Below are 14,828 nucleotides of genomic sequence, written 5' to 3' on the forward strand. Positions count from 1 at the left end.
TCTAACTTCCGTCCGACGGGACGCATGAGTTTTCTGTGATACAAGAATTTGGGGGGCCTAATATAATATACCTAATTTAAAATCAGAAACTCTGAGTTGATGGATAAACACTACCACGTGGCATTTTAAAGTCCTAATTTGATTTTTGATGGTCCGATGTTCTGTGGGCCTAAAGAAAGTGCCAACTGGCAATTTTTGGAGATGCTAACATCAAGGATTCATTTTGTGGGCAACAACAAAAACTTGCTCATTTTAAATTTTGATTAAAAAGTGTCGGAGGAGTCCTTTTACTCTCTATATATTTTAGTGGTGGGGACTTCTCCAACGTAGAAAGCTTTCTAGTTTTGAAATTCTGAAAGAAGACGCAATGGCAACCGACAGATGTAGGTTCTAATAGCGAATCGACCGGGAGCAGACGGTTAATAGAGAACAACGAAACTGTTAAATAAAGATCATGAGTGGCAATCCTGCACTTCATACAGTCGATTACCTATACAACTCTTCCACCACACTTAACTTTATGATAAAAAGAGAGGATCTATGATAAGGAATACTTGGCTACAATTAATTTTTATGTGCCAAGTGGCGCAAGTAGGAAATACGGAGTGGAATAGTTATCTAACATCTGGTGTACAGAGAGGTTAGGCTAGTTGGAAACGGATACCGATGCATCTCTCTACGCTTCTCTTTCCCTCCATATATCATTAATAATAAAGAGAATCGGTTCAGAGAGTTTAAAGAGTTCTCAAGTTGATGGGTTTTTCTTAGATTCAATCAATTTTTCTTTCCTTCTGGTTTTAGATTCGAGAGCGATTCTTGTTTCTTTCTGTCCTCTAATGGCGTCTGGTTTTAAAGGCGGTGGAGATTTCTTCAACCCCACTGGAATTGGTGGAGGAGGATCACAGGTTGGACAAGATCACATCTTTTCTTCAATCGTTCCTCCTCGAAGAACAGATTTGATGGCGAAAAGGTCATTTGCAGAGCTAGAAAACCAACAAAAAGCGGCTCTTTTTCGATCTGTGAAACAGAGGAATTACTACCAACATACGTCTCCAATCTCTCCTCTCACCCCTTTTGATTTCTCCTCCACAGAAGCCTCAACAAGGTACGCTCCTGTTCTTGGACACGGATACGGATACGGACACGGACACCCTCTTGTTCAACAGCTACGCTCACAATCGATGAACCCTAACAACCAAATCAACAACTTTTCTAACCCTAATTTGTCGAATATGTCTGTGTCTCAATTTGTTCAAAATCGAGCGATGGGTGTGCAATTCCAACCTGATTCGGAGAAGAAAATGAGGAATCAGCTTCAAGAGTTGGAGAAACAGCTTTTAGATGATAACGATGACGAAGAAGGTGATGTTGCTTCGGTTATAACTGGTAGCGAGTGGAGCGAAACTATGCAGAATCTGATTCAGAATCAGAATCAGATTCAGAAACCCTTTTCACCTTCCGCTTCTTCTTCAGCTTCACCGTCTTCGTCTTCTTCGACAACAACTTCATCTTTAATTTGTTCTTCCAAACAGTCCCTAATAGATGCAGCTACAGCCATCTCAGAAGGAAAGATAGATGTTGCAAAAGCAACTCTTGATCGATTAAACCAGAAATCTAACAAATTTGGAGATCCCGAGCAGAGATTTACGGCTCACATGGTCTCTGCTCTTCGATCTCGTATAAACCCATTAGAGAATCCTCCACCTGTGATGGAACTCTGCAACAAAGACCACATCGTCACAACTCAGAAGTTCTACGAGGTTTCTCCATGCTTCAAGCTTGGTTTCATGGCAGCCAATCTCGCAATCCTCGAAGCAACCAAAGATCAACCCAACAATGTTCATGTTGTCGATTTCAATATTGGGAAAGGGAGCCAATACGACACTCTGATTCAAGCTCTCTACGATAGAAATTCGGGCAAACCCACCTTCATTAATCTCAAAATCACGACTGTAACTTCTCCATCTGATGGAAACGAAGACGAGTTACGAGTTGTTGGTGATCGACTCAAGAAACGCGCTGAACAATTCGGTGTTGAGTTAAAATTCAACGTTGTTTCGAAAAACATCTGTGATCTCGATCGGGATTCTCTCTTTTGCGAACCAAACGAAGCTCTTGTGGTGAATTTCGCTTTCAAACTCTTCAAAATGCCAGACGAAAGCGTTTCCACAGAGAACCCAAGAGACGAGTTACTGAGGCGAGTCAAGGGTTTAGATCCGCTAGTCGTGACGTTGGTGGAGCAAGAGATGAACTGTAACACGGCGCCTTTCGTAACCAGACTCACTGAGTCTACATCGTATTACCTCGCTTTGTTCGACTCGTTAGATTTAACGATGCCTGGAGATGGAGCAGAGAGGATTCGAATCGAAGAATGTTTGGGTCGAAAGGCGACAAATTCGGTGGCCTGCGAAGGCAGGGACCGGTTGGAGCGGTGCGAAGTGTTCGGTAAGTGGCGGGCCCGGATGGGGATGGCTGGGTTCGTTCCAAGACCTTTGGGTCAAAACATTGCTGAGCCAATTCGAGTTAGACTCAGTTCGTCCTCCCGAATCAACTCGGGTTTGACGATTAAAGAAGAAGGTGGAGGGATATGCTTTGGGTGGATGGGTCGTGTGCTCACCGTCGCATCTGCTTGGCGTTGAAAAATTACCAAAAATAATAATAATAATAATTCTGTTTTTAATTTTTTTTGGGGTCCTTCTATCTTTATTTATTGTAGTTTTGTTGTTGTTTTTTTTTTTTTTTACTTTTTTATTTACAGAGAAGGGACAAGACAAGTCACAAACTAACGTGCGAAATAAACGCCGTGTTTACTTTTAACGGAAGGATGAATTTGATGATGTGATGTGGTTTGGTACTTGTTGCCTTTGTTTACATCACACACGTGGTTTGGGGTGATTGGTTAGGAAGATAATGTTGTTTCGCTTATAAGTTATATTATTTAAGAACTGATCTTGAAATTTAGTTACAAAAGTTAATGCGTGTCTGTTTGGTTTGCTTCTTCATTAGTAGGCATTCTATAAAAATTAGCTGTCATGCGGTACAGATTTTCTTCCAGCTTTGATACTTCTGTCTTCTACTTGTTGATTGATACTATTTGTTAAATTTTATTTGTATTGATCTTGCAACTACCCTTTAATCAAGATAGTAAAAAAAAATAAAAAAAAATACAGATAGATATAATATTTGAGAGATTTACTGGGCAGATCTATTTATTTCAATTTTATTACAAAAATTCTCTTACTTTATTAAGTTTAGTGGTCGTTGGGCCTACGTGGATTATAAAATTGGCAATCTAACACTCATCTTTCAGGATTCATGGAAAAGCTCATCCAAAATAGAAAAAGAATCATAATTTTTTAGCTTGATCCAAGATTTTAAAAGTGGATGGTGAACTTTTAAATTTAAATTTTTTTCCTTTTTGTTAAAGAGTTATTAGAATTTTGTCGTTTATAACCCTACAACATCAGATCATGTTTTTGGATGTCAAAAATTAATGTGGTTAAGATTCACTCCAAGGTATGTTAAATAACAAATTAACTACATCAATTTCAATAATATGATGTGGACCCTCATTAATTACAAGGTTTATGGGATAACAAACTTGGTAAAGTAAATTTTGATGGGTAATAAATTTCATAAAGTATAAAATGCAACAGTTAGGTTTGTCGGGTAAATCTCTCATTAAATTTAGTAAGATCTTTTTAAAAGAAATCGTAGTTATATTGTATTTTACGTATAAAGTTGCATTGTTGAATGGTGATGTTGTCTACAATGTGATTATGGGTGAACAATTAGTTTGTGACTTAATTAGGTAAAAACCATTTTTCCAATAGGTTCAAAAGTCTTACATGTATGACTGTAGAAGGTTAAAAAATGAATTAGATTTAGAAAACTTAACTTCTTCGTCTTCTCAATGTGTAGTTATTGTATTTTCTTTTATATAAGTTAATATAATTTTTTTCAGACAAAAAAAAGTATCAAATGGGGTCTATTAGAAATTTTACAAATTTTTTTTTCCTAAAAAGGCATATAATAATAAATACCCAAATGAAAAAAATGGGCAAAAAAGCACAAAGTATAATCTTGATACATTGTAATAATAACTTAATAACCCCCGTCATCAAACACTTGTGCCAAAATTTTGAGACAATTGAACAATGACTAATGTTGAAGTGACCTCAAGATTGTACCTCATATCATACATCCTAACGTGAAAGTGTCTAGGAACCATACATACTTTTCATCGAGATACCAGTCAAAAAGCATTTATGACTCCTGCACACTTTCACGTCAAGATGTGTTTCTTGACACATATACGATTTGTACACGGTTGACATGCAAGTGCACACAATTGTAGATCTTTTTTCCTTGAGTGTCCCGAAGTAAAAAATATGTAATTCTTTGCACTTTCCACATCAAGTACACATAGACAATGCGTCATTTTATCACGACTCAAAAGAAAATATATATTTATTCAATTATTTCTAAAGTTTTTTTTTTCTTCTACTGATCCGATCTCCTTATAGCTACTCTCACAACTCGATCATGATTTTTTACATGCTTATCAAGCTTGACATGAGAAACACATCCTTCAACTTTGACTTACGTAGGATACCCAATTTCAAGATTTAGTGTTTGAATTTCAAGTCTTCTCATGGTTCTCACATGTTTAATGCCCACATCTCGAAATATCACATATTAGGTCTACTTTGAAAAAAAAAATTATTTCGTCGACAATTGGAATTCCTCTTATGCAAGAATTAGGAGATGAATCCCATTTTAGTTTATAAAAATATTTTCCCAACAATAACATAAAAAGAACAAATTGAGAGTTTAAAATCTTTAAATTTAAGGTAAATATGGAGAATAAAAATCTTTCCCAACAATAACATCAAAAGAACATAGAGAAAGTTTTAAATCCTTAAATTGTAAATCGATCACAATTGTGCACATAAAGCTCATTTAGAATATTGCAAAGTGACCTGTGTCAGCAGAGTTGGATTCTAAAAATACAATAAAATACAAACTAAAGCAAAATCTAGATTCCCTATATGATTGCAAGTTTCCAACTCAAAAAAAAGGAAATCTTATTTAACAAAACTTTAAAAGAGAATTTTTTTTTTTTTTTTTGCTCACATTGCAGCTCACAGAAATCTGGGATCCACTAATCACATCTACCCACGTGTATTGAATGGCATTCTTAATTTACAAAAGTACCCTTCTTAGTCACACAACCACTTTTGTGAGAGAATAAAGGTATTGACCGAAATGCCCTCATATTCAACCTCTACCTAAAATTCTTCTTCAACCTTGGTTATTTGGGTGATTAGATGATGACTTGTTCTTTTCACGTCTCATCCCCCAAATCAATGTGAAGAAAATTAATTGAGTTTTTTTATCCTTAGTTACTTTCCCAAATAAATGAAGAGTCGTGCTAGAGTAACATTGAAATTGACATCGATTGGGACATTGGTATGCACATAAACATAGATGCTTCTCAATTGTATCTCGATGAAAAACATCTATGGTTCTATAGACACATCTACATCAGCAATGTCCCAAACGATATCAGTTTCAATCTTACTTCAGCATTTTCCATAAATGAAGGATAAAAGTAAATGGCTTTTAGAAAATCAAATTATTTATCCTAAAGTTTATTTTTAATTTTATTTTTCGGATGGGTAATCTAGACTTGAACCCACAACCTCAAAGTTGATTTGCAATGTGTCAAACCAACTGAGCTATGAGTCTAACCACTATTTATCCTAAAGTTGAAACAATTGAAGTCTGGTTTATTTAGAAAATTTAAGAATTTTTAGCAAGAAGTTGAACACAAAGGTCTTTATATCATTTTTATTGACCTCTCATAGAAGATCTGGGTCAAGAGACTTTCACTCTGATACCCTTCTCGGACTACCTAAGAGTTGAGAAGGGTACCAAAGTTCAAGACTCTATAGAATCCTAAGAAAACGTCTATTTGCCCCCCCCCCGAAAGAAGAGTACTAAAGTGAAAGTCGCCACAATTTGAATTGCTAATGACATGTGTTATATAGTGTGGTCGTGTTTAATTTACAAACCGACATAGCATTTATAGCCAAGGTGCTTTTTGTGTATTTATTAGGTTTATCTCAAGATATTAGGTCACGTTGGTTCATTTATTTTTTTTCATTATTTTCGTCCTTGTCATTATTTTGGATACAAATAAGAAAGAGATTAAAAAGGCAGCAAACTTCATCTGCTTATAAAGTTTAGTTAAACTATCATTGTCGTCGTCGTAGTCATCATCAAAGCCGATGAGTATCGTGTAGTTGAATTATTTTCCTTAATTCTGATACAAAGACTTAAGAATGATTTAGGAAACATACCGCTATTTTGGTCCCTATTGCACATGAGTTGTGGCCCAGCTCTAGCTGGGCATTTACACACAAAATCAGTTTGACTGGCAATTCGAAGATTTGAGTTTTTTCTTGCATGGGCCAAGCCCATTGATAAACATTTAATTTGGGAACTGCTATTGCCACACCAATTCCTTTGCTAATCACCAAAGAAATGCACACACTTGGGGTGGAGTTAGAAAGAGTTGGTGTGGCAATAGTAGCTCTCTTTAATTATCATAATTAAAGATTTAAAGGTAATAATGTAGAAGGCCCATAGGTAGTAGAATTTTATGGTAGTGCGCGAAGTAGCTGGCTCATTTTGCTCCACCCGTTTTGTTCAAAGCGTATGCCATTTCTGTAATTATTTCACAAAAGAGGAACATTTTTATAAACAAATTCTGACCGTTGGGGGCTTGGAGCCCTAGCCGTTATAAAAGATGCCTCAAAGGGCCAAAAGGCGAGTAACTCGAATCGATTAACTCTGAAACTCGAAGCAAAAATACGAAGAGAGAAATTGCAGAAAGATCGATTAAACTGATGTGAGTTCTTATTCTTCAAACCTAAACTATCTGTTCTTATAATTTTACTTCTATTTGATTTTTGTGGAATAGAAATTGTGTATTTTGGTAAATTTTGAAGAACAAAATGATTTAGAAGCAGAAATATTAGATTTTTAGGACCTAGAATGAAAATCCATCAAAGGATTTTCTTCACTTTAGAAGATTTTATTATTTTTGAATCAAAAAGATGGAAAATTCGTTAATTAAAGAAATGAAATAGGTTTTCAAGTGTAATGGATAATGGGTTGTGTTTGGTATGGATTGAATATTCAAATACATTGAGAAAAAGATTATCTTTGCATTTTTATCATCCAAGCAAGAAGACCCATGATTGATATGAGCCCAACTAATACACAAAAAGACACCTAGGTTTTAGTGTTTTGGAAAGTTATGTCTATTTCTTGTTGGTGTTATGGTTTTGTGGAGCCCTGGTAAGCAAGTAGTAATTTTTGCTCAATTTCAAGGGCATTTTCGTAATTTCAGTAATATCGTGTAAAACCCTAGGTTTCTCTAGGAGTTCATATTTCTCTTTTTGGTGAAAGGATGTAATTTGTAACTGAGTAGTGGAATCGGTGTGATCCGTGGATGTACCTCAATCTTGGGGGAAGCACGTAAAATCTTTGTGTTTTCTATGTGTCATTGCATCTTGATTATTTCTCTTTTTTTATTGTTCTTGGATAGATTTCTCTACACTTGGCCCTCCAAATAACCCCTTCCATGTACGCCCACTTGGACATTTTTCATTCTAGTACTCTTCTTTTAGAACCCAATACATGGTGTTGGTTTTAATAGCAAATGGAACTAATCTAACCAATATGCATAGAAGCACTTATTAGTGGTGTGGAAAGTTAAACTTTTGTAGCCCTTTAGAGTTGTAGAGACTCGTCGAGATTTTCTCATCTTTTTTTTTTTAATGGTTTTCGTGGTTATTTTTGAAACTATAGGAAAGGAAAAATATATCTAGTTGAAGTATTCGAAAATAGAATTTTTGGTTTTTAAGGGTTATTTTCTTGCCTTTCAAGGATGTTAGGGTTATTTAATGTGCTAAAATGCATTTTAGCATAATTTATCTAGAGATGTATGGGATAAAGGCATAGTTATATGACCTTACTTAAGACCAACTATACTTCTTATACTTAGTTTGATATCCTTGTGTTGATGATATCTTGCAACACAGAACACCATAAATCTCTCACTTAAGATCAACCATACTTCTTATACTTAGTTTGATATCCTTATTTTGATAAGATCACGCAGAACATAATACAGAAGTTCATCGACAAAAAGCATTAATGGCAACCCATGCTCGTCATCTAATTCAAGATGAGAATTTGATTGTTCACTATAGAGGTAATCTTCAAACTTCTCTTAAATAAAGAACAATCAGTAACTCTGTTCACTTCATAGTTTCGTTTCTATTTTTTGTCAGTGGGGGATGAAATATTTACATGTCTAACGTCTTAAATGATGTATCAATTAGGCGCTTCTTTTGGGGGAGACAGCAATGCCTCTAAAGCCAAGAAGGCTAAAGTGCTTGGTTCGAAACCCCTAACCAACATTACAAACTCTAGGAATCCTTCTCCTCCTAAGGCAGAATTAAAGAAGAATCACCTGAAAAAGTTGAATGCCCACAATGAAGGTAGTCTCACTTTATATTAATCTGAATTGGTAGGAAATGAAAGATTAAACGTGTCGATAACCCAACCCAACAATGTCTATAATAGGGGTTTCCAATGGGCAAAAGATCGACGTTTCTAAAATTCAGAAGAAAGCGGTAGGGTTGGGTGGTAGGAGAGCACTCACAAATATTACAAACTCGACGAAATCCCCTCATCGGGCATCAAAGAAGGATCATTCCACGAAGTTGCATGATTTCAAAGAAGAACAATTCCTACACAACCATCAAGAATGCATAGATTCACAAACAAGGGGATTGGACATGCAGCTACTTTTGAAGACACTAGGAATCGATGCTGGTAATGTATCATCTCTCATCTTTGTATTTCTTGTTGAAGACACTAGGAATCGATGCTGGTAATGTATCATCTCTCATCTTTGTATTTCTTGTAATCTGATGATTTTTATTGTTTCTATTGCCAAACCAACTCTTGCTAATGCCACCCAAGATTTATCTTAGTTCTTTGGTGTGGCAATAGAATCTCTTACATTCTTTTTGTCTTCGATGACTAATATTGTGTTTTTTCTGTTCAGATTTTTCGACGCAATTGGCGACTCCAGTTGTAATTCCAGTGTCAAAGCCGCCAGAGGTCTTGATCACTTTAGTTTTGTTTTCTTTCTAATGTTTCTAGAAACCACTTGAATCAATTGTAGCCTCTTTTTTTCTTTTCAGGATTATTTTGGTAGTCCACCAAGGTACTTGGAATACGAAGAGGTACCAGAGTTGTTGCTAAATGAAGATCGATCTCCACCTCAACATTGGACCTCTGAACACACAATTACTTCTCCATCCCCAAATCGTTATCCATCTCTAAATGTGGCATTACTTGGGACACCATAATTGTTGAAACCTCTCCAACGACACTGCATTCTGATATATTTTGATTACTGAAATGTACTCCATTTTCTTTATTGGCTTTGTTGTGGTGTAATTACGTATTTTAGGGGTGAAAAATAACGATTTTCTACCAATGTTTGTCCCAAGAATCGTCCTATTCCAGCATTAGTTGAACTAACCTTGTATGAAGTCGGTACTTCAGGCTAGCGGATTATGATTTTTAGCCATTATCGATTTTTGACGTCGGCTGTGAATTTGAATAAATTTAAAGTCTTAGATCCTGACCAAAAAGTTGATTTTTTAGGATAAAATATGTTGCTGGGCTTATTTAGTAAAAATGTGGTCTAATGGTAATAAGGAAAAAAGAAAAGCTGGAGTCCAACAAACATGAAATTAACAAATAAACTCATTTTTGTTCTTAGATTTTTTAGGCCCACCAAGACCTAGATTTAAAACTCTCATGGGTTTGGGCCCAAAATTGGTTCTACTTGGCATATTTTGAGGGTGTGAGGTCAATGAAAATATTTCATGATGATTCTGTGTCCTCTTAATACTCTGCCATCTAAGGGCTTAAGCCCACACTCCTTTTTTAAGTATCAAATTGTTTTTTTATCTGTAAATAAAGAGATTCTATTGGCATACCAACGTTTACTTATAACACACCAATCCTTATGAAATCGACCTATATTCTGTACGTATAGATTTGGTGTGTTATGAGTGTTACCAAATCTGCAACTTCTTTTTAGGTCTCATGACATTATTCTCACTCTTTGGTAGACCTACAGACCAGAACTTGTCTTGATTGATAAACTATCCTATCTATTGGATTGGAAAATTTTAATTTGTTAAAGATTTGGAGAACATTTTATAAACCCACTGTTCATAACATGTGCTTTTATCTAAGATTTATAGGTCACGTCATGTCTTTAGTGAAAATCATATCGTGAACTCGAAATGCTCCTTGTTGAGTTTATTCCAACATCGGACGCTCATTGCCTTGTCTCTCTCCTAAGCTCCTAGGCCTATTCACTCATTGCCAATTGGTTTTGAAATGGACCCCAAACTTACATTAGTATCAAAGTGGGCCTTTCTCTCATCCACATCACCCAGTTCATATCTCCACATGCTCTGGCCTAGTTTGTGTGGAGACATGTTGAGTTTAATCCCATGTTGGATACTCATTACCTTGTCTCTCTTCTTATAAGCTCCTAGGCTCCACTTATATTGCCAATTGGTTTTGATTTAGACCCCAACCTTGTCATGGTCTCAGAGTGGGCCTTTCTCTCCTCCATGTCACCAAGCTCATATCTCCACATGCTTTAACCCAGTCTGGCCCACATGTGCGGGGCGTGTTGAGTTTAGTCCCACATTGAAACTCATTGCATTATCTCTCTCCTTATAAGCTCCTGAGCGTCTCCACTCATTGCCAATTGGTTTTGAGTTGAACCCCCAAATTTATCATCGACACGTGAGATATATCTTTGGATCAGATAACTTCTTAATTGTAGATTGAGTTGCCTTTTCCTATCTTTTCAGTTTATAGGTGCCTAATATGTGAATGTCGAGGACGTTTAAATTGGTTTGATCCTTTTTTATATATATTATATTGTATCAAGTACAGTATCTTTGCTACCAATTCTAACTCATATATCAAGATAACATAGGTGCTTTAGATTAAGCGTAATTTATTGCACCTACCTCAAATATTTATTTATTATTATTATATTTTTTTTAGAATAATCAGTGGTTTAGACAAATCCCCTGACCAAAATATATAGAAAAGAGAAAAAATAATTATAATCTCACATAGGGGGTCCTAGAGGCATCCTCCCTTACAATGAAATTCATTTCATACAAAAGATCAAAAGCAAACATGATTCTAGTGTCTTGAGTAGTTAACAATGAAGCAAGTTTGTCAAGCGTATTTGCTTCTCTATAGGTGAATTTAAAGTGAATGTTACCATAGATAGAGCAGAGGGCCTAGATTTTGTTAGCTAAGAGTTTGACTCTCCATGGGCAATGAAATTCTTTATTAAGGATTTAACTAGTTAGTAGCGAGTCGGCTTCCATTATGAATAGCTGTGGGTCCAATAACTTAGCTAATCGAATACCCTCCAAGATTGCTTTGAATTCGTGTCAGAGGATTGATTTCCCTATAGAACATCTTGCAATAGCACTCACCACCTCCCCTTTAGCATTATGGATAACAGCCCATTGTCCACCAACATCCCCTCTAAAAAAGCTATCAGAATTCAACTTCCAGTGACTAGTCTCGAGAGCCATCCATTTGCAAACTATGACGGAAGGGGTATTAAGCTTCAGTGAGATACCCCAATTATCTAAGAAGTCTCTATTTGCTGCACTTGATAATCTGACTAGAAAAAATTTACTTGGTCTTTGTAGACACCTCAATTTGAACGGGCCACTTCTCGAAAGGGCCCAAAAATATCGATTTTCTAAATAAATGGGCCAACGGGCCTTAAAGGCCCAAGTCATTGAAAAGTGACATTTTTACCAACCCGAGGCCCCTAAGACCTCTCAATGGTTTAGGAGACCTACCAAAAGGACTCGGCCTACCTTACGTCTTCCCAATATTCACCGCTCCACTTCCAAAATAAAAAACGCCAAATTTTCGATAAATTTCACCAACGGGCCTAAAAAGCCCGATTCGCCAACACGTGGCATTTTTGATCAAACTAATGATTGCAAAAATCTAAAAAAATTAAAAAATTAAAAATGTGAGACTTGGGATGTCTACCCCTCCTCTACTACCACCGCTCCTCCTCCGAATCTGCAAAAAATCATAGGCCCACCTAAGGCCCATGAGCCCTCAACACTTTCCTAAATCGATTTTTCATCTTACCCTTAGCCTAAAATCAATCCCACATCACCTAAAATCTAAAACCAACCTATACCCTCAAAACCCATTCCAAAATAACCCTCAACCAAACCCTAAAACCCAAAATCATTTCTAAAACCCAAGCCCAACACTACAAAGCCCACAAATCATTAACCATATCCAATTCATTATCCAACCCACAACCCTAACCCATAAACCACAACCCACATCAACCAATCACTCTTTTATCATCAAAAGATGACACATGACATCATCTCCCTCACCCTCCCAAAATATCATCAACCACCTCTTTAAATCCTCCATTCTCTTAAACCAAATACCATTTAATCTCAACCACCATCTTAAACTCACCTCACCAAACACTCCACCCAAATGGGTTGGGTAGGATCCAAACCATTTGGGTCAAAACTCACCCATTTAACCCCCCTTCCCTAAATACCCTCCAATCTCCTCTAAATTACACTCACTTCTCTCTCAAACTCATAACCATTTTACCCTTTTTCTTCACTTCACCTCATTATATCCCTAAAATAACTCCTCAACATCTATAAATACCCTCCTCCTCTTCCCAAAAATGGCCCCCAACTTTCACTACAAAGTTTCTCCCCAACACTCTCTCTACTAACAATCATCACCAATTCTCACCAAGATTACCACTTCTCTCCCACTAATCATCCTCAAGTCTCACACAAAAAAAAAATCACCTACTACACTCATCTCTCTCATCATCTCTTCTCTATTCCTTCAACCATACAAAAGTTGTATTTGCTCAAAATACTAAGGACTCAAGAAGACTCAAAGAAGAAGAAGAAAGAAGATACAAGGTGGGTTCAAAGCAACCCCCCCCCTTTTCTCTTCTACACCCTCTCCTCCTCCCTCTTCTATCACCCCTCTCCCTTTCATGTTATTTTTTAGGATGAATGGACCCCAAGGCTAAAGGTCTATAAGGGTCATTTCCATCAATGGAATGACCCTATGATCAAGCCGAAAATGAACCCCTATCTAGGGCACAAATGCACCCACGTGGCACATTATCTTTCACACTTTTTTTTAAATAAAAAATGATCGAGTTAGTTGAGGTTACCACTCTTTAGTGGGGAGAAAAGGGTGCCTAACACCTTCCCTTTTCTCCAACCGAGCCGCTTACCTCGAATCTAAATGTTCGATTAGTTCCTATCCATCGAGAGTTGCTAAAACGTCAAAAATGTCACTTTTTTCAAAAAATGCACATCGGGTGACCATTTACACCCACTTATAATATGAATGGTGACGACTCCAAATCATAGTAGATGTGGCCGTCGTAATGACGAAATCCCGTGTCTACAATCTTCACATGGTTGATGTGTCAAGTGCATAGAATCATAGATCTTTTTCTTTGGGATACACAAGGAAAAAAATATTTACAGTTCTATGCTCTTGCCACATCAACCGCATACAGACTACGTATGTTTTAACGAGTCATTTTATCATTAGTCTTTAGTAAATGGTATAATTGGTCTTTATGTGATAATCTAACTCGAAAAACGTACTTGATCTTTATGTGGTTGATGTGGCAAGTACACAAAACCATGGATCCTTTTCTTCGGGATACACAAGGAAAAAGATCTATAGTTTTGTTCACTTACCATGTCAACCACATACAAATCGCATGTGTTTTAACAAGTCAATTTATCATTAGTCCTAAGTAAATGGTATAATTGAGAGAAATTAATACCTATGTCACCAAGAGGAATGCAATGCTTTTGTAGATTCTCCACACGGGTGTGGGAAGAAGAATTTCAAAGATTGACTACTTTGTTAATGCTCTCTCCATATTCTTTGGTTCATGAATGAGAGAGAGAGAGAAGCAATGATTTAGATAAAAATAAATATATTAAAATGGAACATTAGTTGGTGCTCAACATTAAGAAACACACAATAAAGAGAGACAAGAAAGTAAATTACTACACTTTTAGCTTTAGCTTGACATGAAGGGAGACACCTACCACACCCCAAGTAGTAAAGTGGGGATAAAACCCTTATTAATTATGTTAATTTATAAGGTTAATGATGACAAAGTGCACTAAACAGGAGAAAACCATAAGAGTTCAGTTATAACCTATTGGGGATTTGGAAATTTGGTGCCACTCAAGGTTAGTTCTCATCTGAATTTTTTTAATTTTTAGTGACAATTATAACATCCAACGCTCCCATCACAGAACTGTAGATCATCTACCTCAGGATACACAAGATTTATGGTTTTATGTATCCTGAGGCAAATGATCTACGATTCTGTGATGGGGGCGTATGTCAGAGGGAGCGATAGAAAATCATTATTCTTATAACATTCTCCATTTATTTATTTATTTTTGCCCAAATTTTAACTCGACTTGACCGAGTTTTAAAACAAAGACTTACTATTGAAAGTAAAATTATTCAAGATTTCCTTTTTTGATTTTCTTCATAAACTAAAGATTAACAACTATGAAACTTATAATTTTTTTTTTTTATAACCGGGTATCCTTGTAGACAACGGA

General features: G+C 36.3%; 2 protein-coding genes across 5 annotated transcripts; both read left to right on the forward strand.

Annotated features, from left to right (window-relative positions):
• Nucleotides 1–568: 568 nt before the first annotated feature.
• SCL8 (SCARECROW-like 8) lies at nt 569–2,961 on the forward strand. Its single transcript, XM_086455866.1, has one exon. The coding sequence runs from the start codon at nt 837–839 to the stop codon at nt 2,637–2,639; it is 1,803 nt and encodes a 600-aa protein (XP_086311992.1). The 5' UTR covers nt 569–836; the 3' UTR covers nt 2,640–2,961.
• Nucleotides 2,962–6,773: 3,812 nt separating this feature from the next.
• On the forward strand, nt 6,774–9,790 carry LOC147393739 (uncharacterized). 4 transcript variants are annotated; one of them, XM_086454960.1, is made up of 6 exons: nt 6,774–6,916; nt 8,186–8,287; nt 8,367–8,576; nt 8,662–8,913; nt 9,149–9,204; nt 9,288–9,790. In XM_086454960.1, exons 3-6 carry the CDS (start codon nt 8,402–8,404, stop codon nt 9,453–9,455), a joined length of 651 nt encoding a protein of 216 aa, XP_086311086.1. In that variant the 5' UTR covers nt 6,774–6,916; nt 8,186–8,287; nt 8,367–8,401; the 3' UTR covers nt 9,456–9,790. The 4 variants fall into 4 exon arrangements, with proteins under 4 accessions (XP_086311086.1, XP_086311085.1, XP_086311087.1 ...); XM_086454959.1 differs by having other exon boundaries at nt 8,418–8,576; nt 9,288–9,786; XM_086454961.1 differs by having other exon boundaries at nt 6,798–6,916; nt 8,195–8,287.
• Nucleotides 9,791–14,828: the final 5,038 nt, after the last annotated feature.

This window comes from Akebia trifoliata, chromosome 10 (genome assembly GCF_017979445.1).
Source record: "Akebia trifoliata isolate Shusen 1 chromosome 10, ASM1797944v1, whole genome shotgun sequence".
Classification (NCBI taxonomy): Eukaryota; Viridiplantae; Streptophyta; class Magnoliopsida; order Ranunculales; family Lardizabalaceae; genus Akebia; species Akebia trifoliata.

Bases quoted from the DNA above. Each gene is read 5' to 3' on its own strand.
- LOC147393739 (XM_086454959.1), top strand. From the start codon at position 8,230: ATGGCAACCCATGCTCGTCATCTAATTCAAGATGAGAATTTGATTGTT. The intron at 8,577-8,661 runs GTAGTCTCACTT...TGTCTATAATAG, and splicing joins GTTGAATGCCCACAATGAAG to GGGTTTCCAATGGGCAAAAG. The intron at 8,914-9,148 runs GTAATGTATCAT...TTTTCTGTTCAG, and splicing joins GACACTAGGAATCGATGCTG to ATTTTTCGACGCAATTGGCG.
- SCL8 (XM_086455866.1), top strand. From the start codon at position 837: ATGGCGTCTGGTTTTAAAGGCGGTGGAGATTTCTTCAACCCCACTGGA.